The sequence below is a fragment of the Chlorocebus sabaeus genome, chromosome 22 (genome assembly GCF_047675955.1).
Source record: "Chlorocebus sabaeus isolate Y175 chromosome 22, mChlSab1.0.hap1, whole genome shotgun sequence".
Lineage (NCBI taxonomy): Eukaryota > Metazoa > Chordata > Mammalia > Primates > Cercopithecidae > Chlorocebus > Chlorocebus sabaeus.
The window spans coordinates 100,275,217-100,303,189 of NC_132925.1; the positions used below are offsets into that span (position 1 = coordinate 100,275,217).

Consider the following 27,973-nt stretch of genomic DNA (forward strand, 5'->3'; position numbering starts at 1 on the left):
CATAAATGACTTCATCTTTAATACTGTTTCATTATTTACTCAGTCAGCAAATATTGACTCTGTTGGCCAGCAACACTTGTGATGAATGGACTTGCCCATGAACTTAGGAGCAGACACTTTCATTTTTATCTTTTAAATATATTACAAATATAAAAGTGTTTAATGCTGCAGGGTTCCATGAAAGGTGGACTCCAAAAGAAAAAGCATTAAGAGTGAAGAGCAAAAGTTGGTTAGTCCCTTAAAAAATTTTAAACAGGGGGCTCAGATTTTAAGACAAAATAAATCTTATACTCACATATACACACAAGCCTGATTTTTCCCCAGTATAAATAATGTCCTGGTATAACCAAGCTGGCTGTTGCATTCCCTGTATGAGACAGTCACTATATACCATTGTTCTAAAGTAGTTATATCCTAATGGTGGCTTAAATGTTTAAAACATACAGCTGCCTGGCCAGGCATTGTGGCTCACACCTGTAATCCCAGCACTTTGGGAGGCTGAGGTGGGAGGATTAACTTGAGGCCAGGAGTTCAAGGTGAGGCTGGCTAACATGGTGAATCCCTGTCTCTACTAAAAATACAAAACATTAGCTGGGTGTGGTGGCGCATGCCCATAATCCCAGCTACTTGGGAGCTGAGGTACGAGAATTGCTTGAGCCTGGGAGGCAGAGGTTGCAGTGAGCCGAGATTGTGCCACTGCACTCCAGCCTGAGCAACAGAGCAAGACTCTGTCTAAATAATAATAATAATATAGAGCTGCCTTAAGAAGCAGCTTTATAAAGCCTTGTTGGGTAAGATATGTACACTAAAGTTTTTTCATTTTCACAGATACTTGAGTTTTACAAGTCAGAAGGGAGAAGAAATTAGAGTGAATTGCCAGTCAAACCTCTTGGATGGGCAAGGACCAACCTGAGGTTTACTGTATCAGGAGCCATGACTTCCTGTCAGTGTGATTTTCAGCAAGGAGACATAGGGAATTGAAGGGAGGAAAACTACCTCTCCCGAAACACAACAAGCAGCAGAAAGAAGAAAGCTACAAAAAGTAAAAAGGGAAGACCAATCTCTTTTCCTTTCTTCCTCTCTCCTCACTTTCTCTTCTCTCTCTCTCTCTCACACACACACACACACACACACACTCTTTCATGAACACATTTGGTACTTTGGTACCAGATGCTCCCTCCTCCTTCTCTGGACTGCAGAAATTCTCTTAGTAGGACCCCAAGAGCTCACCAAAAAGAAACTTAGACCAGAAGAGGAAAAGTGTCACATGAGAAGCTGTGTTCAAACATTGACTGAGGACTTTTGAAGACTTAAAACAATGCAAGTAATAGTAAGTTAAAATTGTAGGTGAACACAAGTTAAGGAAAGCAGATTCAGCAGTGATAGGACTAATCCAACGTAATCTAATGTAACTGTGTCACCAGGCCATGTGGGAATTAGAGAGACTTGGAGACAGAATGCACCTGGCTGTGGGTCAGCACCATTATCAGGGCTCATTGCTGGTGGCTTGATGGTGGGAAACTGCATAAATCAGAGCAGGACTGGTTTGGGGAAAATCAGAGTCAGCAGCCAGGGGCAAGAACTGGAAAGAGAAAGCAGTGAAGTATAAAGTCCAGAGCAATAAAAATATAGAAAGGTTGTTAAGTAGCTCTGCTACAAATCTATCAACCAAGATCTTCTATAAATTTAAGCTGAAAAAAAAAAAAAAAACAGATATTGTGATCAGAGATGTAGGCACTGAGGTGAAGAAAGAAATGGAAGATAGGAGTTAGAAGAAAAGAGGTGGCAGTACAGATTGTTTGGAGGGGCATGGGGAGGCTACAGTAAATAGAAGGCTGTGGTCTCTTTCTGCCCCTAACTGCTCCTGCCCCACCCCCTACCTACTGAGGCAGTGAGCAAATCAGATAAGATCTCAAGTCTCAGAAAGAAGCTGTGGTTTAGGAAAATAATGCAGTTGCAGTTATGAATAAATATACTAGACAGCTGAAAGCAGTTGATCTTTGAGCCAGAGGAGAAAACGCACAAAAAAGGAAATGAACTAGACGATCTGAAAATTAAGAGTTAACTGGCAGATTACCATGGTAAAAAGATGAAAAGTTAGGGTCATCAGACAATGCAAAAATCCACATTAACAAGAATTGGAAAAAAAAAAAAAAAAAAAAAAAAGATGCCATTTATATTCTAAGCCAAATAATGAAGTGTCAGCAAGGCATCCGCTGGAAGAACAAAAATTTAAACTTGGAAAATGATTTTTTAACTGCTGCCAGCCAAAGCTCTAGTTGAAAATACATGCAAAATCTTGCAGCTGGCAATAGAGATCCTTAATGATCTCCCTGAACAGAAAACTAAGGCTTTGCTAAAGGATCTGACTCAGAAAGCTCATAAGCCCTAAGAGAAAGAACAGAAGCTGTCACAGCTACAGGAGAAAGGATGTTCACAAAGAATTCAAGAAATGTAGGGTGAATTATCATAAAAACAGATTATGTAAAAATCTGTTGAATCTCCATAAGAACAAAAACAGGCAGGATACCAGGCTTTTTCTTCTTCCTGCATCGAGATTTCTTTCTGGAAAGAATAGAGATGCTGCCTTCTTAAGACAAAAATTACAGGTAGCAAACCCAAAGGTTGATGTGCTTAAGAGATTAGAGAAATAAAATCAAATCCAGGAGGATCCACTAAATAACTTCCATCAATAAGAGGTCCTAGAAGCCAGCCTAGGGCTTCTAGCCTGGGGCATCCCATAGCATGCCCTTGTGAGTGCTGAGGTGCTCTAATCCCCACTATGCCATCCACCTGTTCTTGTTAGGAAAGAGGTCTGCCTAGCAGTGAATTGTTTGTGAATGGACTTCCACCTTGGAAGAGAAGGATATATAAGGTGTAAAGAAAAACTTTACCCTCTGATCTGCATGTAAACATGATTGAGTTAATAAATAGTCAAAATGTCTATTGAGTCCCACTTCCTCTGAATGACAGACTACCCAACTCTCCTTGACGGTGGATGCAATAGGATTATCTCCATTGCATCATTAATCAAGTAGAACTGCCTGGAGGTAGCATGGGCCACCACCTGGGCCAGGGAATTATTTTCATTGTATTTCAGAGATAGAGACACTCTAATATTGACCCTGGTATGGTTTCATTAATAGAGAATGACCCAAGAGCTCTTTCGTTCTGCATGAAGGGTAGATTTGGTTAATGTTGATGTAAATAACTTCCCACCTTTATCAGAAATACACACCATTAACTCACTGCAGAAAGGACTTCCACCACCATCAGTTACCGTCTCAAACAGGGACCCAGACGTTCTTCCTCACCCTTTCTTCCTAGTGATTTTAAACCTCTTAACTAAAAGACCACCATCCCTGCTGAAGGAACTTTAGAAACTTACACCCTCTTGCTCCAAAAGAAAACTTTCTTTCTAGACCCCAGTAACTTGGCATTATTTACCTTTCCCTCTATAAAATCCTTGCATCTTTTAGGTTCTAGAGAGGGGCCCACCAGTCTCTCCAGACACCACTACTGGGTCCCACAGATCCCCAGCCTCAGGTAATGAATTGACTCTTAAGAGAGTGCATATGCTTCACAACCCAATATGAATGCTGGAAATTAGACTTAATACTTTTTTAGAACTTAGTTTTATTAAGAGATCTTTTTGAGCCAAATGATCAAAATCTGATAGATAACTGATTTGCTATGACGTCAGGCCACTACTTAAGCTGTAGCTTCCTGTTTTCTCTACTCTCCTCAAATCTATTTTACATTTACCAATGTCGTTTATATGTCAATGTAGCTTATGCAACAGAAATGGATTTTAGTGCCATGTAAAATATAATACTTTTATATAAATTTGTTTAAAACTGAAAATATAGGAATAATTATCAGGACTGTTTCCTAATCTGTGTTCTTTTGCTCATCTGCACTTTGGTTAACCCAGTCAGTTGATCAAAGTCAAAGCACTGAACTTGATGATAGGTAAATTGTTGCCTAAGAGGAAATGAGTAGTCACTGAAATACCAGTCAATTAAACCCAAACCTGTGATGTCAAAGAGTACACTCTTTAATTCAGTAAACCATTTAGAAAAATCACTAACATGAGGATTCTATCAATATTTGTTGCATTCGTGAAAATGTAGTCAGACTCTTTTGTTCCAGTAAAATCCTTCATCTATATGAAGTTAGGAGTCAGCATAGACACTAAACACTACTTTTGTTGATGTGAAGGTGTGGCCTGGAGTCCTGCTGGCTCCATTTTCCTCTTATCTCATACAGTGGGATCTCCAAGTACACTAGGGTACTCTAAACCAATCTCTGTTTAGAAAATTCTAGGTTGCCACATCATGGTAGTAAGGTAAAGGTCATGGTTTCAGTGGCCATGGGGGTCATGAAAATCTCTCTCATTTCCCATTTACAAACACAAAGCATCCTGTGATGTAAGGTGAATGCGTAGTTGATGTTCAATAAGAAGTTATTTTATCACTCGCCTTATCCAACTGTTCCTGCAAGAGTATACCTCTACTACAATAGAAAGAGTGAGTATGCAAATTCTCTCCAAGTAACAACTGCACACCCTACTCTTGGGTCAACAGTATCATCTTTTTCCACTAAGGACACTTCATCTTACTCAGGCAGAGATACTAAATACCTGGTAATGGTGTTATTAACTGGACAGAGACGTATGTGATGGAGTCAGGCAGGAAGCCCTCCCAGGGCCCTTCCAGCCCTGAGTTTCCGCATTCTCTGGTGTAAGAACAGCAGCCTAGATGGACAGGGAACAAATTACTATCTCAGAGTACAAGTCCATCTCCCTGTAATCTGGTGGAATTTTTGCAACTTCCCTTCGTCAAAGTTTCCCCATGAATCTTTATTCGCTGGGAGGATTAGACTCTGCATTTTTTTTTCTCCAACTCTTATTTCTTCCACCTGGAACCATATGAGCCTCAAGTTTAGATCTGGAATTTAGATCTAAATATGAAGTCCTAGGCAAAAATGTAGTGGCAAAATGTTATCTTGAATTTTAAATAAATAAATAAAAATATAAATTCATCTGGAGAAAGAATTATATGGATCATTTCAAAGATGTGAGTTGAAATGATTTCTTTATAACTCTCTCTCCCATCCTCATGCCTCTGACCCCAACGCCATCACCCACATTGTGAACAGGCCATCTTTGCAGAGGAAATCAAAACCACAGGCAGAAACTGCCTCAAGGTCCTGCTACTAAGTCTGTAGATCCACCATAATCTACACTCTCGTTTTCTCCTTCCCTCTTTTCCAGTGAAAAGGCACCCCTGCTCCATGCCTGATCCTCTCACCTGAGCCTGATTTGGCCCCCTCAACTCCTCAGCTGCTGGCTCCATCAGTGATCCACTCCTTCTCCTTCACACACCCACTCCGCTGCCGCCCTCCCAGCAGCACTTTCACATGCTCAGGTGCCTCCTCAGTAAGTGCAACACTCCAGCCCCTGCCCTATTCCTCTGCCTTCCTTCATGGTCAAGCCTAGTGGAGAGGGTTGCATCTACAATTGCAAATTCCTGTTCCTCGCCTCCCATTTACTTCACACAGAGAGTGCCTTACACTGTCACCAACAGCTCCTTGTTGCTAAATACAATAGACACCTTTGACTTCTTAAAAATACCTGAACTTTTGAAAAAATATTCCTATAAAAAACAACAAACAAACATTCATTCTGTCAACAAGTGTTTATTGAGTTCTTACTAGTGCCAGGAACATGGGGGGAGGGGGGAACTGGAGCAAATAAACAGATGTTGGCAATCATGGAGTTTACATTAGGAGGGGAAAAGAGCCAAGCATTAAACAAGTAAATAAATGAACAGATTAGTTCCAGAGGGTGATAAGTGCTATGAAGACAACAAAACTTAGAGTGATCAAATAGAGTAACTATGGAAACAGCACCGAGTTTTCAAGGGAAGCACCTCTGAGATGATATTTGAGCGGAAGGCACCTGGCCAAGATCTTGGACCAGAGTATCACATGTGGAGTGAACAGCAAGAACAGAGTTCCAAGGTAGGCACAAGCACTGAGAATATATCACAACATACCGTTTATATGTACAAAAAGAAAGAACAGAAAGAAGGCAAGGAAGTGTAGTCTTGTTGGGTAGGGAAAGAGCTTCTGAATCAAAAGCAGAGTGAACCAAGCCTGGAAGAACAATGAGCCTTGTCCCCTGTGGGCTACGGCATGGCCTCTTCTCCCTTCCACTGGCCTCCTAGGTAGAAAAGCACTGGAGAGATTGGGGAGGAGAGTGCAGAAGGATTCATTGCCTGCATCTTTTCACTCTCCAATCCCGACTTTGGGAGCCAATAAACAATGTAGCTAAGTTTGGGCCCAAAACAAGCCAGGAAGACTCCCAGAGTAATCCCAGCTGGAATTTGAATAGAGACGGATTCACTCCAACCCCTCTTCTCCCACCACCCCAACTCTGGGTTGAATAGGGAAAGCAGTTCAAAAGGGCTCCTGCAAGGCCACTGCTGAGAATACAGTGCAGCCCTAAGTCAAGACCAGGCCACTGAAGGCGGTGTGTTGGCGTACAATCATCTCATGATCAGCTTCAGTGGTCAGGTTCCTCAGGGACTTGGAGAAGTCCCCAGAATTTGTGTGTGAGAGAGAAAGTGAGAGCCCAAAGACATTCTCTGAAAGCTAAGTTTCCCGACACACACACACACACACACACACACACATACACACACACACACCAGTCCACAGGAGCACAAGGTGATCTAAGGATCCTCCACTTGACCCAGGGGAAAACTCCCTCCCCGCAGCATGTGTTTGTGTGTAGGGGACGTGGTAGATCCGGGTGGAGTGAGGATCAGGGTTAGTTCCTAGGACCCTGACCAAGAGCCCATACTAAAGATCAAAGTCCTCTGCAAGAGTTTTGGGCTACAGATAGTGGGAGAAAAACAGAGAGAAGAGATGGGAAGTCAATACCCAACCCTGTCCCATTATAATTGGGTTCAAACCCCCTCACATCAGGAAATGGCTTCCCGCACAGGGAGAGAAATCTTGGACGGCTTAACCTCCTATAACTCACCCCTTTCCACACTTAACTCTCTTCTCCCCCAGGGCAAAGTTCCTCTCCTATTTTTCCTGATCTCACTCCACCATCAAATGAAAATGTGAAGAGGCCAGCCAGGGAAAGCACTAGGGGGACCAGGCCTCAGACTTTCCCAGGAATTAGCGGGTTAGATGTGGAAATAGGAACTCTGAGCATCCCTTCTGGTGGTGAAGTGCCATAAGGCCATGAGCCTGTGTCCCGAGGTGGGGTAGGGTCGCGGGAAACCGCCATGTATTTAGGATCACTTGGGAGAGGGGCTGGGGGTAGGGCATTGTGGTTGAAGCCAGATAACATTCCCAAGGTCACACAATTTGAAAGCAGTCAATTCTAGAGCTGGGATGATTCAGATGGGCTGAGCAAGGCTCAAAGGCAGTGCCTTAGAGGACTTGCTCTCACCCCAGCTGGGCCAGGAGGAGATGTTCAAAAAGCCTCATGTAAGGTTGGAGACAGGGCCCTGAGGAGTGGGAGAGGGCTGCTTTTCATGCCTTTTCTCTCTGCTTCAACACAATTCGCTGGCTACAACTGACACATGGATTTAGACAACTCCTACACTCTCTAGGGATTTCTTTGCATCTCTGGATCATATGGCAGTCTAATATCTTACTCAGAAAATAACTTGGATCTTCCCCAGAGCCAATTATGGCTCTGACTGTGGGCTGGCACAGGGAACTAATTAAGGAAACCAAATGGCACAGAGAAAGAGAGAAACCCAGAGATTAATTACAAAGGAGAAAGTCAAAAAGTAAAAGTTGAGCTCAGCAACAGGATGCCAGGGATAGAAGGGAATATTTGGAGGACAACATGTGGGTTGGCATTTGAGTGACCCTGACCCTGAGCCATGAAAGACCCTGGAGGCCTGTGCATATCCTGGAGAAGAAAGGACTGCAGGTGAAACAAAAAGAACTGTGCATGGAGCTCTGGAGCCTGCGGGTGCTGCTGGAACCCCCTGACTGGAGTACAACACACAGAGATAGCCCTGCTCACCTCCAGGCAGGCTGCCCTGAGGCCCCCAGGCCATGGGGACCATGAGCATCAGCAGTTGCTGCATCAGCAGGTGTTTGTCCCTGCATAATATTTGAAGCCAGATAACTTCATCCAAGGGTAGATGAGTTGTGAAGCAATGAGTCCAGGAGCCAAGGCCGTTCATTCACTTTAAACTCTTCCTTGATCACTTCTTTTTTGGGGTTGGCCTGATCTTCCTTTTCAATCTGGTTTACAAAGAGAAAAAGAAAAACACATGACACAGGTAGGTGATGTATACTCTTTCTCTCTCTCTCTGTGCTCAGTTAATATAATTGTGGATTTTGAGACTACCTTTGAGGGATTCTGCAAAATCCCTCTCTTTAATTTCTTAATTCTGGTAGTCTCTGGTCAAAAATTATATGATAATATTTTTTTCTTGGCCTGAGTCTAGGAAAGATATTCTTTAAAAGTTCTATTTTAAGTATGATAATTATTACTTTTCTGGTTAATCATTGTAGATAATTTTGAAACATAGAAAAACACAAAGGAAATTAAAGTACGCCCACTCCTGGAAAAAAATTTTTACTACTTATAGACATGAAGATGTGAATGTACATACATATACACATAGAGTATATGCACTTACAAAATTGTGAACATACTGACATGTTTCCACTTTGATGGGGGAACAAATCTTGTTCAAGAAGGAGATAAACAACATCCAATAAGGACATTAGACATTATAAACGTGTGGCCCAGACAAGCATTGCCTGCAAGCTTACCCAACTGAAATGTTGTGTGATATCAGCTTTAATTTATTTAGACAGCAGAACTCTATGTGACTGCCTTTGAAATGAAGCTATGTCGAATAGTTTCAGCGCATCATCAAAGTTCTTAGTTTAAAAAACAAATACACAAAAACCAAAATGCATGCATTAGGAAGTTCACATAATTTTATTCTAGGGACAAAACTTATGAGGATCACAGCTTTTGTGTAATTTGGAAAGTTTTTAATATTATAAATAAAATTTATATTCGGGTATTAGCAATAGCATTTTGAAAATCCCAAATGATATATCAAGTTAGCAAAGCTGATACCTTTCATACTGGATTGAGGATACCAGAAAAAAATAAACGCAGAAATATGTTATTAAAACTTGTAGAGTGAACTGTAGCCTGGAAGGTTGGAACACATCCCTTGAAATTTGAGGAAGGAATCTCTACACTTTCTGGATTGCCTGTATGACCTCCAGACATGTGGCTGCGTGAGTGTTTTCGAACTCCCCACAGATACTGCTGAATATAAAACCCAGGTGCTGAGACCAGCACGGAAGCCCACAGATCCCAGGCATCACCCTCAGCAAGTATCTCTGCAATCAGCCACTGTGGCATCCTAGGTAATATGAGCATCTAATTAACTAATTGGCACTTTATTAGCAATAGCAGCCACATTGATGGTAATGGGGATGACCAGTTTATACAGCAACAGCCCCTGAACTCCAAATCAACCAGGAAAGGCAACTGAGTTGGAGATAATATGCTAGTAGTTAGGGTTAAATGACACAATGTATCCATTAAATAATTGTTCCAATAATATCCACTTACCTAATACTATAATATGATGAACTAATGAAGTAGATAATATCCTCATTTTACAGATGGGGAAAGTGTGACTTAGAATGAGTAATTCAGACACAGGAAATCTACAGGCATCAGAGCTCAGACTCAAACTTTTTCAATTCATGCCTTTTTTTTTCCCCGTTTTAATCTCCAGTTGTTGGAATGATGCCAGAGCCCTTCTCACTGTGCCAGACTGACTACAAGTGTATTCATAGGGCTCATTCAGTCAATAACATCAGCCAGGCCCTGAGTGAGGCCCTGGGGGAATGACTGTAAGATTCTCTGATCCTGACTTATGCACACTCCATCCAGCAAGGAAGATGGACAAGTAAGTGAACTGATCAACAAAGATGTCCAAATTATAGCAGTGGAAGTATCAAGGGAGCTTCCAGAAAGGGAGACCATCTGCTCAGCAAGAGGTGTGAAGGCTCTTAAGTCACAGGGCTATGCCAGTACCCCTTACCACTGACAATAATGATGACTCTTTAGACTCTGCTTCCACAAAATACCCCCACATTATTCACCCTGACAAACCCAAAACAGGAAAGTAACAGGTTACTAGTACACAAAAGTCATGTCCTATATAAAATGCTCTAGTCATCATGTTGTAGCACAGCTTTGAAAGGTTGAAATTATAAAGACTGCCCACATAGCTGAATAGAGGAAACAGATAATTCACGGCCATGTAGGGTTTGAGAAGAAAGTGTCATCAGTCTTTGGCCCACACATGGACAACTACCACATGACTGTTCTTCAAGATGTTAACTCCCTCCAAGACTGAGATTGTCCCCAAATGTGAACTGAAATTGAATCCACCTTGTAAATCCAATCCCTAGAGCTTTGGTAACCATCTCTCATAACCATTAAGATGATATCAGGCAATTTTGAACAATTACCACCATAGTAATTCTAATAGTATTTAGGACCTCTGTGATTCTTTACATCCGAAGAATGCTCATGCCAATTCTCTGTTTTGATAATACAGTACATCAGTCAAGAGGCCATGAGAAAAGTTGAGCCATATTTTGAAATGAGGATATAAAGAAAGCACAGGAATAAACTAACAACCCAACCCAAGCACCTTGTGTTATTAGGCTTGGGCCTTCAGACTGTAATCCCTTGTAATAAGCCAGAGAGCCAATTTGGCAAGAATTTAATCTTGTTAAAATATTTCTCTAAAAATTAAATGTTTTAAACAAAATAGCAGTTCAAAACAAAAAAAAAAAAAGGCATATAAATTGAAAAGAAAAATATCAAACCATCTCTATTCAAAGACAGCATAATTTGCAATATAGAAAACCCTAGAGTCTACCACAAAAAATCTAGAATAGGTAAGTTTAGCAAAATCACAGGATACATGATCAATATACAAAATTCAGTTACATTTTTATATACTGGCAATGAACAATTAGAAATCAAAATTGAAAAAGAATGCTATTTGTGATATCACCAAAAAGCATAAAATCTTAGGTATAAACCAAACAAAATATGCGCAAGATCTGTACATATTGTACTAGAATCTACAAAACAAAAAAAGACCTAAATAAATAGAGAGCTATACCATGTTCATGAATTATCAGACTCAGTATTGTTACAGTTCTCCGCAAATTGATCTATAAGCTCAACACAATTGCTTTCAAAATCCTACCATAATATACTGTAGAACCTGACACACTGAAAATTTATATGAAAAAGTAAAAAAAACTAGAATAATTTTTTACCAGAACAATTGTTTTAAATGAAGAATAATGTTGGAGAATTCACACTAACTGATTTCAATACTTACTACTAAGCTACAGTAATCAAGTATGATTTTGGTGAAAGATATATAAATTAATAGAAAAAAGTAGAAAGTCTAGAAATAAACCTATAAATATATGATCAACCGATTTTTGGCCAAATTGCAAAGGTAATTCAGTGGAGAAACTTTTCAACAAATGATGCTGAACTGAAATAATTACCAAAAAAAATTGAGCCATATGCAAACCATATACAAAAAAAATTGAACCTCAATTCATACTTCACACCATTACAAAAAAAATTAACTTAAAATGGATAATACTGTAAAAGTAAAACCTAGAATTTAAAATTTCTACAAGAAAATATAGGAGAAGATCTTTGTGACCTTGAATTAGAAAAAGATTTCTTAAATACAACACAAAAAGTGTGACCTTGCTGGGGACCCCTGGGGAACAGTGTAGACATGTACATCAGTATCTCATCTGTATCTCATCAGAGAGGTGAAGAAACTGGGGTATCAAAAATTAAAAATTATTATTTTATAACTTATAAAAATTATAAACATTTATAAAATTTATAAAATTTATAAAAATTACTATTAAAGACCAGCATGATAGTAAAATTTGATAAATCTGACTTTGTCAAAACTTTGGCTCTTCACAAAACACTATTAAGAAAATAAAAAGGCAAGTCACAGACTTGGAGAAAATGCTTGCAAAAAACATTGTTTATAAATGTCTTGTATCTAAAATATTTTTAAACCCCTCATCTTGTATCTAGAATATTTTTAAACCCCTCAAAATACAATAATAAAACAATCCAATTTTTATATGTAGAAGATTTAAGCAGAGATTTCACCAAATAAGTGTCTTTGGTGGATTATCTTTGTGCTCATTAAAAGATGCTCAACTTCACTAGCCATTAGGAAAATGCAAAATTAAAACTACAATGAATACCATTACATACCAATCAGAATGAATAAAATGTTTAAAGCTGATAGTACCAAGTGTTAACAATAAGCCCTGGTTACTGGCAGGAATGCAAAATATTACAACTTCTTTGGAAAATAATTTAGCTGTTTCTTATAAGTTTAAACAAATATCTACCATATTACCCAGCATTACCAGTCCCAGTTATTTACCCAATAGAAAGGAAAACTTACATTCACATAATGTTCACAGCTTTATTCATAATCACCAAAACTGGAAACAAACGTCTTTCAACTGGTGAGTTGCAAACCGTGGTATGTGAATCCATATATATGTGTGTGTGTGTATACACATGCACGTATGTATATACATATATGCACATACATATAAACATACACATAGAGACTATATGGATGCATATGTATACTATATACATATATACTGTATGTGGATGCATATATATATATAGTTGTGTTCATCCAAGGTTGAGTTTTTCCCAGGGGTGTAAGACAGATATTCAGAAGGCAAGGGATTCTAGGGTATTTGTGAAAGAGATTAAAATGCTGGGGCCGGGCACGGTGGCTCACGCCTGTAATCCTAGCACTTTGAAAGGCCGAAGTGGGCAGATCATGAGATCAGGAGCTCAAGACCAGCCTGACCAACATGGTGAAATCCCTCTCTACTAAAAATACAAAAATTAGCCAGGTGTGGTGGCGCACGCCTGTAATCCCAGCTACTCAGGAGGCTGAGGCAGGAGAATCACTTGAACCCAGAAGGCGGAGGTTGCAGTGAGCTGAGATCGCGTCATTGCACTCCAGCCTTGGAGACAGAGTGAGATTCTGTCTCAAAAAAAAAAAAAATGTTGGGCCATAGTTGCATATGGATACATATATGTATATATATATACACACACACACACGCACACACACACATACATACATATATACTCTATATATACTACTCCACTATAAAAAGAAAGAACTATTGACTCATGCAACAACATGGTTCAAAAGCACTATGTTAAGTAAAAGAAGCCACACTCGAAAGGCTATAATAATATATAATTCCACTTACATAGAATCCTACAAAAGACAAAACTATAGGTACAGAAGATAGGTCATTGGCTACTACAGGTTGGGGAGTTGACTGCAAAGGTGAAATATAAGGAAATTTTGAAGGATAATGAAAATATTCTATATCTTACTTGTGGCAGTAGTCATAGGACTCTGTGCACAGAAATGTATGCCAAAAGAGTTTAATTTTACCACATGTAAATTATACATCAGTAAGCCTGATACATGTGAAGTATTGTGTGAGCATATAAACTACACGTGCATACATGACACTTTTGAAGTATGTGCTTCCTTTTTTGTCTGAATGCATGCAATTGAACTGTAACTGCCCAAAAGGAAACCGCTTAGTGATAGGATAAACACAATTCTGCTTATGCCCAGCTACTATTGTCCTGCTGAGTGCTTTTCTCCAGTGATGCTTAGCTGCCCAAAATCAAGCATGGTGAAGCCAGTTAGTTGGGTTCATCAAAGGCTGGGGTTTTCCCAGGGGTGTAAGACAAATATTCAGAAGGCAGGGGATTCTAGGGTATTTGTGAAATATATTAAAATGTTGGGATATCATTTCTAATTTGGAAAGTGAAGAGTCTGATAGATGGAGATAAAAATGGAGGAGTCAGAGCACTGGAGGCACATGGTAAAGTTTAAGAACAGTTGTTGTGAGGGCATTTGGCAAACAAGTTGGAAGAGAAGCAGAGTGTGGATGTGGAGTTGTGTGATTCCACTGATGATTTCAGAGGTGGCAATCTGTTTCCTTCACTGGAGAAAGAGCTCCTTAAGAACAAATGATTTATATACAGCTCTGTTGAGCTGAGCTCAGCCAGCCCTAACTACTGCCTAGAAGCCTGGTCTCTAACATTCCAGGTATACCCTAACCTTCTCAAACTTCTAGCTCACTCATTCTCCGGCGTGACCCACCTCTGTCTTAATGCCTATTAATGGGTCTCTCCCTACTTTGCACAATCTAACAGCTTTTCTTGTTCCCATCAAAGGCCAATCCCTCCATACGTGCTATGGAGGAGCCTTATTTTATCAACTCTCTCCATTCCCACTACTTTGTTTCTAGCTTGATCTCAATCCTGCACTCCTTCCCATCAGAAAGTCAAATTGGCAGGCATTTATATGCAAGGGAAAATTGGAAGTTACAATGTGCTTAGGTTTCCAACTTGGGGGGTTAGTTGGACAGCTGTGTTATTTGCTGAGATAGCAAACAAAAAGAAGAACAAGCTTTGTAGGAAAGAAATCAAGCGTAGACAGATTAGATTTTCCAATATCAAATTGATCTGCTGAGTGAATAGGCTCATATATTAATGTCAAGGATGAATTAAGGTTTAGAAGTTATCAGCATGAGAGTCATAATTAAAACCACAAGAGAAGGCAAAATCATATAAGCAGAGAGCTCAGTATGGAACCCTAGGGCACCTCAAGGTTAAGCAATTGGCAGAAGAGTAAGCACTCACGAGAAGATGGAGAAGGAAAGTTCCTGCAGAGAAAAGGAGGAAGAGAGTAAAAGAAACCAAGAGAACAGAGAGTTTAAAGACTGAATGAGAGAACAGCCCAACAAATCCAACAGAAAGCACCATTGATATACAGACTGGGTTCAGCATTCATTAGGAAAAGCAGCATGAAGGCCACAGGTAACCATTAGAGCAAACACTACTGGTGCCTTGGCCATAACCCCTTGCCCTCACCACTCTTGTGCTCAGCCCCACATCCAGGTGCCAGCACTTGCCTTTCTTTTCCTGAGGGTTTGTATCTTGCTGCTGCAGCCCACTTTGCCATCTCCTTAACAAGCTAGATGTGTCAAAGAATGAATGCCCCCACCCTTGAAGCAGCATTGACTAACGAACGACTGACAAGAACTGGTGTATAAATATCCCAGTTCCTCCAGCCCTCTGGTGAGATAACTGACACACATGTCTACACTGTTCCCCAGGGGTCCTCGGCAGGACTAAGCTCCAGGAACCCATGGTGAGAATTGGTTAGGTAATGTTTTTTTTTTAAATTGGCTCTTTCCCTCCCTTGTCTTGCTTCCCACATTTCTCCAGTGTCCCCTTCACCTCCCAAATAAACTTCTTGCCCTTGCATTGTTACTTCTGGAGGAATCTGCACAAGAGGAATTCCAGGGGCAGGGGGTGCTAAGGGAAGAAATTAGAACACAATGAATTGAAGAGCAAATGGGATTTGAGGAAGTAAAGATGATGAGTTTACACTATTCTTTTTAAAATTTGTCTAAGGTAGAGAGAAAAGAGGATAGGGCCAGACATGAACACGCAGTCAATATGAGAGAGCAAAACATGCCAAAATGCTAAGGAAAAAGAGACAAGATACAAAGGCTGAAGTGGTTAGGAGGGTTGCTAAGTTGTACAGCAAGACCCCAAAGGAGATAAGAGGTTGAAAGATCACAGGGAGGGGTGGGGGACTGGCCTCATCAGCGAATAAATGCTTCATCCTCTGAGGCTGAGGGGAAGGATTTAAAGACAGATGTATATTCTGATGAATGTGCAGGGGCTGGTGGAGCCGAGACAGTCTGGGGAGTAGCTGGGGTTCATCCATTTTTGGTGGCACCAACCCACCAGGCTATAAAGCTTTTCCCAAACTGTGCTCAGCAGCTCTATGCACACATGACCATCCTCAGCAGCTGGAAAACCATTGCAGGCAGGTGGTGAGCTTAATCTAGAATCAGGGATTTATAAAATGAGTGTTGAAGGAGAATGAGAGACAATTGGGTTAAGGCTATCAGAGAAGGCATAGTTAACCATGTGGTCTGGACCAGGTAAGGACCTGTGACCAGACAGAGGCTATCACACTCCAAAACAACACACAGCTCCCAGGACTGGAAGCCTCTCTGGCTAATCTAGGCCTCTGCAAAAGCATCTGCTCTGCATAAGCATTGTGCTGTAGGGACCACCAGGATGTATAAAGGCCTGCTCCCAGATAGGAAAGACGGTGTGCCACAGGTAGGGCAAAATTCAAGAGTTCAGTCACCCAAACTAATAAAAGCAGTAATGCAACCTGAGACACAGGTAGAACAAGAGCCTGAACAGAAAGCAAAGAGCTCAGACCTTTTCTCTAGCTCTGCTGTTTCCTGGAAAATCACAGTCTGCCAGGCTGCTTGTGTGCAGGGCTCAATTTAATAATATAAAACATGTTGTGCAGAAAAAAATGAGTCAAAGGCACACACAGCACTTCTGAATATATGTGACTGATTGACTCCAAATTAACCACCCACAGCCATGGTGGTTTTCAAAGAACCACAGATCCCCAGCTCCCAAAAGCAGAATACTAAAACCAAAAGAGGCCCAGGACATACCTGTTAAACCCAAAGGCAAGGACAACCTTGTGAATTCCTAAAATCTCAGAACTGAGAGGACAGAATAAACTAAGAGGGAGACACCACTGTTACCTCCTATCAAATATTAAGAATGCTACCATGTTTAATCAGGATGCGGCAACCATACAATCGGTTTCTAATATTACATCATTCTCTGGTTTTTGAGAAGACCTATCCAAAGGAGTTATTAAAAACCCAATTAGGCCTTTGCCAAAATTATTTAACCTCTACAAGCAATACTTCAGAAATAGCACTGTTTCAGAAAGCAAGTTGGCTTCAGAAAATCTTTTTTATCCTTTCTTCATGTGCAAGTTAGTAGCTTTGCTTAAGAGCAAATATTTCCTATCAACCTGCCTCCCACTCCTTCGATTCAAAATAGTCAATCAGTATCAATAAAAGGAATAGACAACATGACGAAGAAGTGGCTCCAATGTATTACCTGAAGACCTTTGGGAATCTAAGAAGGAAAAATGAATATCTCAGGTAGGACTCCGATAGTGTACAAGTGAAGTCATGGGACATTATGAATGAAGCCTTTCAGATCCTCTGTTCCCAGGTAAGGGACAATGGCTAAGAAGGTAATAACAGCCTGTGGAGGCACCTTCTCTGATACCCAGAGATTAGTTAACTGAGGGAGTCAAAGCACGCCAGCACTAGGATACCTCCTGAATTTAGGTGAATACACTGAGCAAGGTTAGGTCCAGACAAATCTGTGAGTATGGTGAAGTTTGCTTTCATTGTCTTCTAACACCTTTCCGTGTCCTGATTGAACTTCAGCCACCCAAAGCCACCACCATAGGTGACATGCCTTTTATACAACTAATTTCCTCTGTTTTATACATTTTCTAACTACTTCCATATATCAATACTTACCTCTCCTAGGACCCTTCTACTCATGCTCCTTAAGAGGGTCTCAGTTAATGACTAGGTAACCTGTCATACAACTTGCTGTTAAAGTTTTAGTGAGTAGTTACTTCCTTCACAAATTAAACTTGCCTAATCTTGTGCCTTTTTAATGCTTTCACTTTTGGTACATTTCACTTTCCACATTTCTTTACCTCACATCACAAATAATCTGGATTATTCATTTATGGGTTGTTTAGGTCAGCATTGATCATTGTGTAGTCTGTGTACTGTCTACATAACTGTACCTTGAGGGGAGGGGGTGGTGAATTCTTACTAAAAAGGCAGATGCCCAGGCCTTAGTGGTGACACAAAAACCATATTCTCTAGGGGCATCTTTAACATTCTCCCCCATTGACTTTTCTTCCTCCTAAATCAGTAAACATCATGTGATACCTACACACAGTAGATGCTACAGAAGTGCTGGGTATCAGAATACAATTAACACCAACTTATAAACAGGTTCACTTCCAAATAATAAAAGCTCTAAAAAGTTGGCATGCTGATATACCTTCAGAACAGTAAATAAATAAATAAATAAAAATAAATTTAAAACTTGGTCAGGCATGTGTGTGTTGGGGCAAGAATTTAGGGGAAATCTCTGTACCTTCCCCTTAATTTTGCTGCGAACTTAAAACTGCCAAAAAAAAAAAAAAAAAAGAAAAGAAAAGAAAAAAAGAGAAACAAAACGAAAAGAAAAGAAAGAAAGAAAGAAAGAAAAAAACCTAGCCTACTAAGATAGGGTAGGTGAACATGTTCATCCCTGGCCCTCTTTTTGTCTCTACATGACTCACCTTGCTTTTGCCATCTACTCATCCTATCCTAATGTCCCTTGTAAAGCCCCAAACTCCTGTGGCAGAGCTAGTAACTCCCTGCTTATGGTTTTCATGGTCCCATGTACATGCACATTACGAAAACATTATGGCACTGATCCCTACACGATGACACCTATTCTCTTACATGGTCCTGGTGAATCTCAAATAACACAGCTTCCTCACTGCCATATGCCCTTCCCCCAGCACATCAAATGGAACTTTACAGGTATACAATAGGATTTGTTGAGTAAGTGAATGAGTGAATGAATGAAAGGTATTGCCACTGAGATTGACATGAGATGAAGTGTGTTGGGAGGATGGATGGGTCCAATGGATTACCCTCTCCTTTTACATATAAGGATATTGATTAGAGTCACCATTCCTTATCTCCCTGAGGCACAGGCATTCAGGAACTCATTTATTCAATCTGTTACCATGGTCTATAATCTCAATTGATAGATTAACAACTTCCAGTCCTATTAAACAAAGGAAGCAATGGCCACAGCCACCCAAAGTATGCACCAATAGCATCTAGGAGGAAACCAGAAGCCACACTAGGTATTTCAACCAGAGGGGGTTTAATGGAGGGAGTTGATTACACAGGTTGGGTAATAAGGCTGAAAAGGGCCGTGGAGACAGCCCGGTGTTAGTAAACACAGGAAGCAGCTACTAACCTTAGGGCTGGGGAACAAAAGGGAAGAGATGGTGTTACCAGAACCTAGAAGCTTTGACGGGGGACCCCCCACGACTGGCGCCTGGCCCTCTGAGGGGGCTGCTGCGCTGCTGTTGCTTGGACTTCTGAGGGGGACGCTGCTTGGCTGGCAGTGGTCGGACCTCTGGGCGGGGGCGTGGCTGACGCTCAGACCTCGGAGGGGACCGTGGCTGACGCTCAGACCTCGGAGGGGACCGTGGCTGACGCTCAGACCTCGGAGGGGACCGTGGCTTGGCTGGCTCTCTGACCACCGCAGGGGGCGCAGCTGGCTGTTTCTTGGGCTTCTGAGGGGACGTGGCACGGCGGCTGGTTCTGAGAGGGCCAAAAGAAGCTGGAGGCGGGAGCCAGGGCTCTCCTCTGCTGCTTAAGCGACGCTGGCAGGAGCTGGAAACAGGTAGGAAGGCCCTGCTCCCCCACCCACCTTCCAGTCTCCCTGGAGTGCCTTCCGGTGTCGGAGCCTAACCCGGAGCCGACTGGGGGGAAGAGTGGGGTGCGGAGCGGGAGGGGCGTGCCCGGAGCCGAGACCACGCGCTGTGCCCAGCCGTGCCGCGGGGCTGGGCGACCGCTCACCTGGTCTTTTGGCAGGCGCAGCAGATCCAGTCCTCCTCTTTCTTCTGGTAGAAGCAGCCGCTCTTACAGATGCTGTATTTCCGATCCACTATCTCCTTCTTGGAATTGAGGAAGGTGAACGGCGGGCAGCAGTGTATGCTGAAGTGCTCGGAGTACTTCTGGTTTTTGGAGAGTCTGGGACCCTCCTTGGCCGTTTTCTGACTCATCTCACTGGAAATCGCCGATGCAAGGAGGCAGAAAGAGACACAAAAGCACATCAGGCAAGGGAGCCCTCTACTCAGGAAGCCCCCTGCTACTCCCATAGTCCAAGGTAACATTCAGGGTGGTCCTACAGAGCAAACCCCTGGAAGAGCAACTTTCCCCCAACTCCGTGGAAAGGAACTCTACTAAGAGTTCATTAATTTTCATTTGTGTGTTTTTAAAAATCCTGTTTTCAAGGAGAGAAAGAAACATGGGCTCTTGTTTTCCTTATGTTTTAGAGACTCATGTAACATAGGAAAACATTTAAAACCAAACATATTCTTGACTAAATAATATTCTAGAGTTAGGAAAAGACTTTTCTCTAAAAAGCAAAAAAACACACAAAAAAGTTTATTATTATTTATTATTAAAACCATCATTCATGCAATAAAATAGTACACAACAAGGAAAAAGAACAAACTGCTGACCTGCTGACATACATCAACACATTTTGATCTCACAGACTTAATGTTGAGCAAAGGAAGTCAGACACAAGAAAACAAGCTGTATGATTGATTTTATATGAGGTTCAAGAACGGGCAAAACTAATCGATGGTGCTAGAAATCAGAGCATAGTTATATTTGGAGAAGGTGGGTTCTGACTCAGAAGGGGCAACAGGGGAACTTGCTGGGGACTGAAAACATTCCTTTTAGGAATGTGACAAATGCAGAAATAGTCCTACCTAACACTACAAAACACCAAAGTCCACAGGGGACTTACGTGACTATCAAATAACAAGAATCAACATGGTTAATGGGCATAAACCGGATACTGAGAATGTCTCTGCTCTCCACGAACTCAGAGTCAGGTTGGAGACGCAGATGTGCCGTATGTAATTACAAAACAGTGTTATGGTGACCAATACAATTGTGTACAAAGGTAAAGGAAATCATGGGAAAAGGATGGATTCCTGGAAGACAGAACCTATAATCTGGGTTTTTAAGGATGAGTACAGAAAAAGAACTAAATAACATTGAGGGGATATATTAATTTTTTTGTCTGTTGGTGTGGTTGTCTTCTGCTACAAATAGAAATGACAGCTGAGAAGCAGGTAGAACGCAGTTACAAATACATCACTTTTGCATCTCTGTGATCATCCAAATTGTGTGTCACATCTGTTATGGATGTTAAAAATATTCTTTCCCAATATCTCACTTGATTTTATCACGCAAAAATAATTAGTTTTATGTAATTAAGTATCTTAGATCTTATCAAAGGTTTTATATTTTTCCCAGAAAGTTTTCCCCACTCCATCAGCTTTTAACATACTCATATGCCCCATTTGAAATGAAAATCCTCTCTGGATCCTGCTCCCATGTCTTTTTGCTTCCCTATTACCCTCCTCTTTTGTATAGGCAAAGTTCTTGAACAGTTATTAATACTTTTCCCCTCCATCTTTGCATCTCCCCCTCACTCACTCATCAGTGTACCCACTGTGGCTCCTGGTCCTTTCCTCCCAAGGAAAAATGACTCTACATAGCTCCCCAGAGACCTCCATGGTGCTAAACCAGTTGTCTTCATATTTGGTCCCCATCTAAACTCTTTCCTTTCCTGTGACACCACATTCTCTTAGATCTCCTCCTCTATCTCTAGTCTCTCCTTGTCCATTTCCCTTATAGGCTCATCTGCTTTTGCCAAACCTTTCTTTTTTTAACCCTAAACTTTTAATGTTGGAGTTATTTAAGGTATAATAAATACTAAATGATAAATGAAGATAACTTCACCCATTTAATTTAACATTTATTATACACTTTGGTTTTGTCTGGCACAGTGCTCAGTTCACATACTGGACACAAAGCTAAATCATGCTTAGTCCAGTCCTCAAGAAACTTATCCACCAGTGGGAGATACAGGCAAGTTTAAGTGATTAGAACGCACATAATGTGCTAATGGCCAGAAAAACCTCATTTACTGAGACCAAATAAGTACAAGTCACTGAGATGAGGAAGTGGGTAGATCAGATAAACATCTTGTTCACAATGAGCTCACATTGTAGGTAGAGGAATGTCCACAGACATCAGTAAGTGTGATACAAGGCCAGCATGCTCTGGAACATGAGAATGTGCTGGCGCAATGGCATGAAAAGTCCACAGAAGAGAGGGCAATATGTTGGGCTAGAGAACAAGGTGAAACTTCATGGGCAGAGGCATTTCATCTGGCCAAAATGAAGGCTTGGGAATGACTGATACCTAAGCAGATACACAGTGAATTGCATTACCCCTGAAAGCCCTCATCCTATCTACACTGCAGAATTGGAAGACGTAATAGAGCTAGGACACAGGCAGTGAAGCAGGTGAAATGTCTAACCTATGTGACCAGGAACACAGTCATGCCATCAGCTAATCAGAGGTCTAAGTAGATGAGAAGGAGGGAGATTATCTCATTGGTCTGAGATACCATGAGTTTAAAGAGCCAAGGGCATCCACAAAGAAACGGGCATTCCAAACTCAGGACCTAAAGCTCTCATCTTGAGAGCCCTTCACCTCATGGAAGGGGGCAAAACTTGGGCATGGATGAGATACCTGTGAACTCAGCGAGGAATCAGTCAAGGGAAGGCTTCCAGGAGGAGGAGTGGACCTGCCTTCAAGCTGTGGGAAGAAGGAGTAATGGATATTCAGAAAGGTAGGATGAGTAGCAGTCTCCTAGGAGAGAAATTGCTGAATTTTCAAACGGAGATGATCAGATATATTCAAAGGAGCCCTTTATCCAGACAGGTATGTATAGACCAATGAGAAGCTGCAGCTGACTTATAGGGTCAGATTCATTGCAAAGACCCTAAACGTCTGCCAAGCCCTTCCCCAAGTCCTACATAGGTCGCTAAGTTCATCTAGAGTTTCTCCTTCCATGAGAAATAATGAAATGAAACACTTTAGGACTAACCTTCAGGAGTAATTTCTTTAGGTTCCCAGCACATAGACATTGTTACTCAACTCTTCACAGGCAACTCAGACATTCCCAATTCCTCCGGCTTTCTAGGGTCACCTTTTCCAAATGGCTCAGGCACCCATCACAAACAACAGAAAATCTAGCTCTTATCCCAACTGTTTAAGAAATATGGGATGAGGAGATTTGAAGTCCACTGTGACTCTGAATTCCTTCCCTAATTGAATTCTCAAATCCCACTCAGTGCTCCAGCTGATGTAATGCCTGGGTCACTGTATGCCCATTTGCACTCCCGCCCAGTCATTTCTTCTCCCCAGCACTTCAAGGGAAAATTGTTTCTTACTCTGTGACAACTTCCCTCACTCCCTGTCTCCCCTGACCATGTCCGGCACGGGACAGCATCACCTCCAGTTATCCATCAATGCATGGTCCTGAAGGAAAAAGTAATTCCCTTCCCTGGAAGAACCTCACCATTCCCAGCACAACCACCTGAAAATGCATCCAACTTTCAAAATAATATTTTCTCCCTCCTTTAGTAAAATGTTTATATTTTTGAAAAGACTGGTGGGCGGATCACGAGGTCAGCAGATTGAGACCATCCTGGCCAACATGGTGAAACCCGGTCTCTACTAAAAATACAAAATTTAGCTAAGTGTGGTAGCACGTGCCTGTAATCCCAGCTACTTGGGCAACTGAGGCAGGAGAATCACTTGAACCCAGGAGGCAGAAATTGCAGTGAGCTGAGGTCGCGCCACTGCGCTCCAGCCTGGGCGATAGAGCAAGACTCCATCTCCAAAACAACAACAACAACAACAACAATGAAAACTGGCCTCCTGTTTTCCCCGGTGGCAGAAATACAGCACTTAGTTGGGGTACCTGGTTAAGTGGTTCTATATACTGACTCCTCAACTGTTGGCCCCACGCCACCCTCCAATTTAAAAACGTTAAGCCCCACTTGCTAAATGAGAGTCATCGTTTCCTAACACACCAGGATTGCTAGTAAATTCCTTGGAAATACAGGCTGTTAAATTAAGTTTAGCCTAAAGCCACATCCTTACATATTTTAAGTTCCGCCTAACGGTTTATTTGTACATAGTAAACTGTAACCTAACTGGATGTGTACATTGTAACTGCGTCTTATACCAATTCCAGAGTTTTGGTCAATCACAGACAGTCAACTGTGTTCAAATAAGGCAAATTGCAGCTGTAACCAGTCCAGCTGTTTCTGTACCTCACATTCGGTTTCTATTTGTCACTTTCCTTTTTCTGTCCATCGATGTTTTCTGACTGTGTGGCGGCCCTGGAGTCCCTCTGAACCTAATCTGGTTCTGGGGACAGTCTGATCTGTGAATTGTTCTTTGCTGAATTAAACTCTGTTAAATTGAATTTGTTTTATTAAAGTTTTTCCTTTAATAAAGCAAATAACTAAGAGCGAAGAAGTAACAATTTACTGAGCACCATTGTGTATGGTTGTTTTGCATACTTTATCTCATTTTATAATGTGGCGTTATTAACGAACTAAAGATGGAAAGTCTAAGGAACACGACTAAATCCATAAGCCAGTAAGAGGCAACAAGGGATTTGAATCCACATCTGTGTAACTCCAACATCCTGAGGACTTTAGCCAGGTCCAACACTGTTTTGTGCTTCCTATAGACTCAACCCTCCTCCCAAGGAATAGGATTCCAGGTGCTGGGCCCAGACTAGACTTCGGGGAACTAGAGATGGACCCAGGGGTGGGATAAGGCTCAAAGATCCATGGGTCTATGTCCTAGGGTGAGAAAGACTGAAAACTGGGGAAACAAATCACTCCAGAAGAGAAAGATAGAGAATGGAGTTTGGAGGCTTCACAATAGAAATCAGGACTTCTCTGCCAGAGCCAGAAGGGTCCCTGTCCAGGACTAGCAGTAAGCTTGGGATGGGCCGTGAGGGAAGTGTGACCCACAGGTACTTCTGCAGCTCCTCCCCTCCAGTCCATTAGTGGATTAAAAAATCTATATTCACTGCTGAAAGTTAGAAAACTCAGATGGATGAAAATAATACGCCCAGTGTGGTGGCTCATGTCTGTAATCCCAGTACTTTGGGAGGCCAAGGCAGACAGATTACTTGAGGTTAGGAGTTTGAGACCTGCCTGGTCAACATGGTGAAACCCTGTCTCTACTAAAAATATATAAATTAGCCAGGGCAGGTGCGGTGGCTGACGCCTGTAATCCCAACACTTCGGGAGACTAAGGCGGGCGAATCACCCGAGGTCAGGAGTTCGAGACCAGCATGATCAACATGGAGAAACTCCGTCTCTACTAAAAATACAAAATGAGCTGGGCATGGTGGTGCATGCTTGTAATCCCAGCTACTTGAGAAGCTGGGGCAGCAGAATTGCTTGAACCCAGGAGGCAGAGATTATAGTGAGCCAAGATTGCACCATTGCACTCCAGCCCGAGCAACAAGAGTGAAACTCCATCTCAAAAAAAGATAAAAAAAAAAATGTAGCCAGGCATGGTGGCAGGTGCCTGTAATCCCAGCTACTCAGGAGGCTGAGGCAGGAGAATCAATTGAACCCAGGAGGCAGAGTTTGCAGTGAGCCGACATCATGCCACTGCACTCCAGCCTGGGCAACACAGCGAGACTTTGTCTCAAAAAAAAGAAAAAGAAAATAATACAAATTCGTAAATTCTTACCCCATGGTGAGTCACTTGTAAAATATGTTAACTTTTTTTCTTTGAGAATATTTACATGTAAATATACAGTTAATAAAAAGTAGGACCACACCTTACATATTGTTCAAATTTATATTATTGAAAAAATCACTCACTTTTCAAGTTTATGTTATCTGTAGTGCTCTCTTACGGTTTTTTAAATTTGTAATAAATCTGTTAATATAATTTTCTCTATAGTTTATAGTCTATATTTATATCTTCTCTCATTTTGTTTGAGTACTTTTGTCAGAAGTTATCTACTTCATTTTTTTTTCAAAAGTAAGGAAGTGGTTTTCTTCTTTGTTCTTTTTTCCCCCAATTTATTCATTTCTGTATGCACTTCTTTTTTTCTTTTCTTTTTTTTTTTTTTTTTTTTTTTTTTGAGACAAGGTCTCACTCTGTAGCCCATTCTAGAGTGTAGTGGTGCAATCACAGCTCACTGCAGCCTCAACCACCTGGACTCAAGCAATCCTCCTGCCTCAGCCTCTTGAGTAGCTGGGACTACAGGTGCATGCCACTACACCCAGCTAATTTTTTTTTTTTTTTTTTTTTGCTGTAGAGACGGGATCTCCCTGGGCTCAAGTGATCCTCCCACCTCCCAAAGTACTGGGATTACAGGCGTGAACCACTGCACCTGGCCTATAATTTATTTTCTTCCATTTTCTTTATATTTGTGTTGTTATTTTTTTCCTTATTGAGTCAAATGCTTCATATATGTACATTTATGGCTATAACCTTTTCCATTGTACAACTTTAGCTGCATACCAGAAATATTAAAATAATTTTTAATCTTCATTTTAATTATGGATGAGTTCTTCAATTCATCAGTTATTACAAAATCTATTGTAAAATTTCCAAATGTATGGAGCTATTTTTGTTACATTGGCTCCTAATTCTAAGGCAGTTAGAGAAAGCAGTCGCTATGACAATGACTCCAACAGTTGTTCATATTTGCTTTATGACCTTGTTCTACGTGTGCTTGCAAAGACTGTGCATTTCTGGAAACAATCTGGGATTGTCTAGTGAGGATAAAAATGTGCACAAACTGTAGTCTAGCAGTTTACTCCTGGGTGCAGCAGCCATCTTGGACCACAGCTCAACCTCACAGGTGAAGCCACTTCCTGTGAGGTGGTGGAGCAAAAATACGAGAGGAGCCTGAATCCTGGAGGACTGTGGAGTTTGCTGTTTCTGGCCTGGACTCTTGAACTCTGAACACCTTTTACATGAGAAACAAACAAACTTCCAACTTGTGTAAACCACTATTATTTCTGTTACACGTAACCAAATACATTCCTAATTGGTTACACTCAGTTTCCTATAATAATAACACTTAACTCAGAGGGGTTTTGAAAATATGAAATGAAATAAAGTAAATAAAAAAGTGAACCTAGCACTGTAACTAATGTAAATAACTTACTTAATAAATTATATTTCCCTTTTGCTGATGAGAATTCATTTAAATGACCTAATCCTGCTGAATTTTTTAGACACACTCTATTTATCTCACTGTGTATCTCTGATGATACTTAAGCATTAATCACATATTTATTTACTTTAGTGGTTAAAAACAAATCATAAACACTGCGTGACATTTTCACAAAAGATACCACCTAATTGCAAGCAAAGGTAATTATGAACTCTGGTAGGATGAAGAAAAAAAAAACAAATTTGAAACTGTAAAATATAATCTTCTCCAGGTTTCCATATAACCTAAAAGTAAAGAGGAGAGAAAAGTGAAGCAAGTATTCAAAGAAGGAGAAGAAAGTGAAGGGAAGGACCCAAAGAAAGGAGAATAAAAACCTCTGCACCATTTATTGAGCACCTAGTATGTTCCATATGCTTTATATCTAACATTTGTAATTCCCCAAAACAACCCTCCAGGTAGTTCCTACTATCCCCATTTTACAGATGAGAAAATTGAGGAAGAATTTAAAAGTGAAATTAAAAGAAAGAAGAAATTAAAAGTGAAATCCCCAACATCATACAATAATAATTTTAAAATAGCAAACTCGTAATGGTTAATATGACTAGTAGACTGCCTAATATCCACTCTCCCCTTACTCAGTAATGAAACTTGATTTTGTTTGGCAGTGCTACATGCCTTGTTTAATCTATACAATTCCCCCATGTGACCACATTTTAGTCAATGAAAAGTAGGCAAAAAGTCTAAGGGAAGATGACCTTTCTTCAATAATAAGGCTTTTTATTCAAGAAGGAACCCTCCTCTGGTAAGTGCATCCAGCCCAACCCAATCATTCCTAGCCCCCAAGAGACAGGATTATTTCAAGCCTTTGGAACTTGTCCCATAGGGTTCCTTCCCCTGTCTTTTACCACTTAACAGTTGCACAACAAATGCCTCCATTGCGTTGAGATTCAACTCAAAGTCAAGATACTCCCTGAGAGCCTTTCCAGATCTGTCCCT

The 27,973-nt window shown here is 41.1% G+C and overlaps 1 protein-coding gene across 4 annotated transcripts in view; it reads right to left on the minus strand.

Annotated features, from left to right (window-relative positions):
• Nucleotides 1-2,163: 2,163 nt before the first annotated feature.
• The window catches only part of MOBP (myelin associated oligodendrocyte basic protein), a 51,366-nt gene continuing 25,556 nt past the window's right edge, over nucleotides 2,164-27,973 (minus strand). Inside the window, exons 3-6 of one of the 4 annotated variants that reach the window (XM_073010323.1) lie at nucleotides 22,495-22,560; nucleotides 19,732-19,941; nucleotides 19,124-19,473; nucleotides 8,202-8,283 (exon numbers count right to left, since the gene is read on the minus strand). In XM_073010323.1, the coding sequence (XP_072866424.1) occupies nucleotides 19,158-19,473; nucleotides 19,732-19,937 (522 nt within the window). In that variant the 5' untranslated portion in view covers nucleotides 19,938-19,941; nucleotides 22,495-22,560 and the 3' untranslated portion in view covers nucleotides 8,202-8,283; nucleotides 19,124-19,157. Of the gene's footprint in view, nucleotides 8,284-19,123; nucleotides 19,474-19,731; nucleotides 19,942-22,494; nucleotides 22,561-27,973 lie in introns of all 4 variants that reach the window. The other 3 variants (XM_073010324.1, XM_073010322.1, XM_073010325.1) reach the window with 3 other exon arrangements.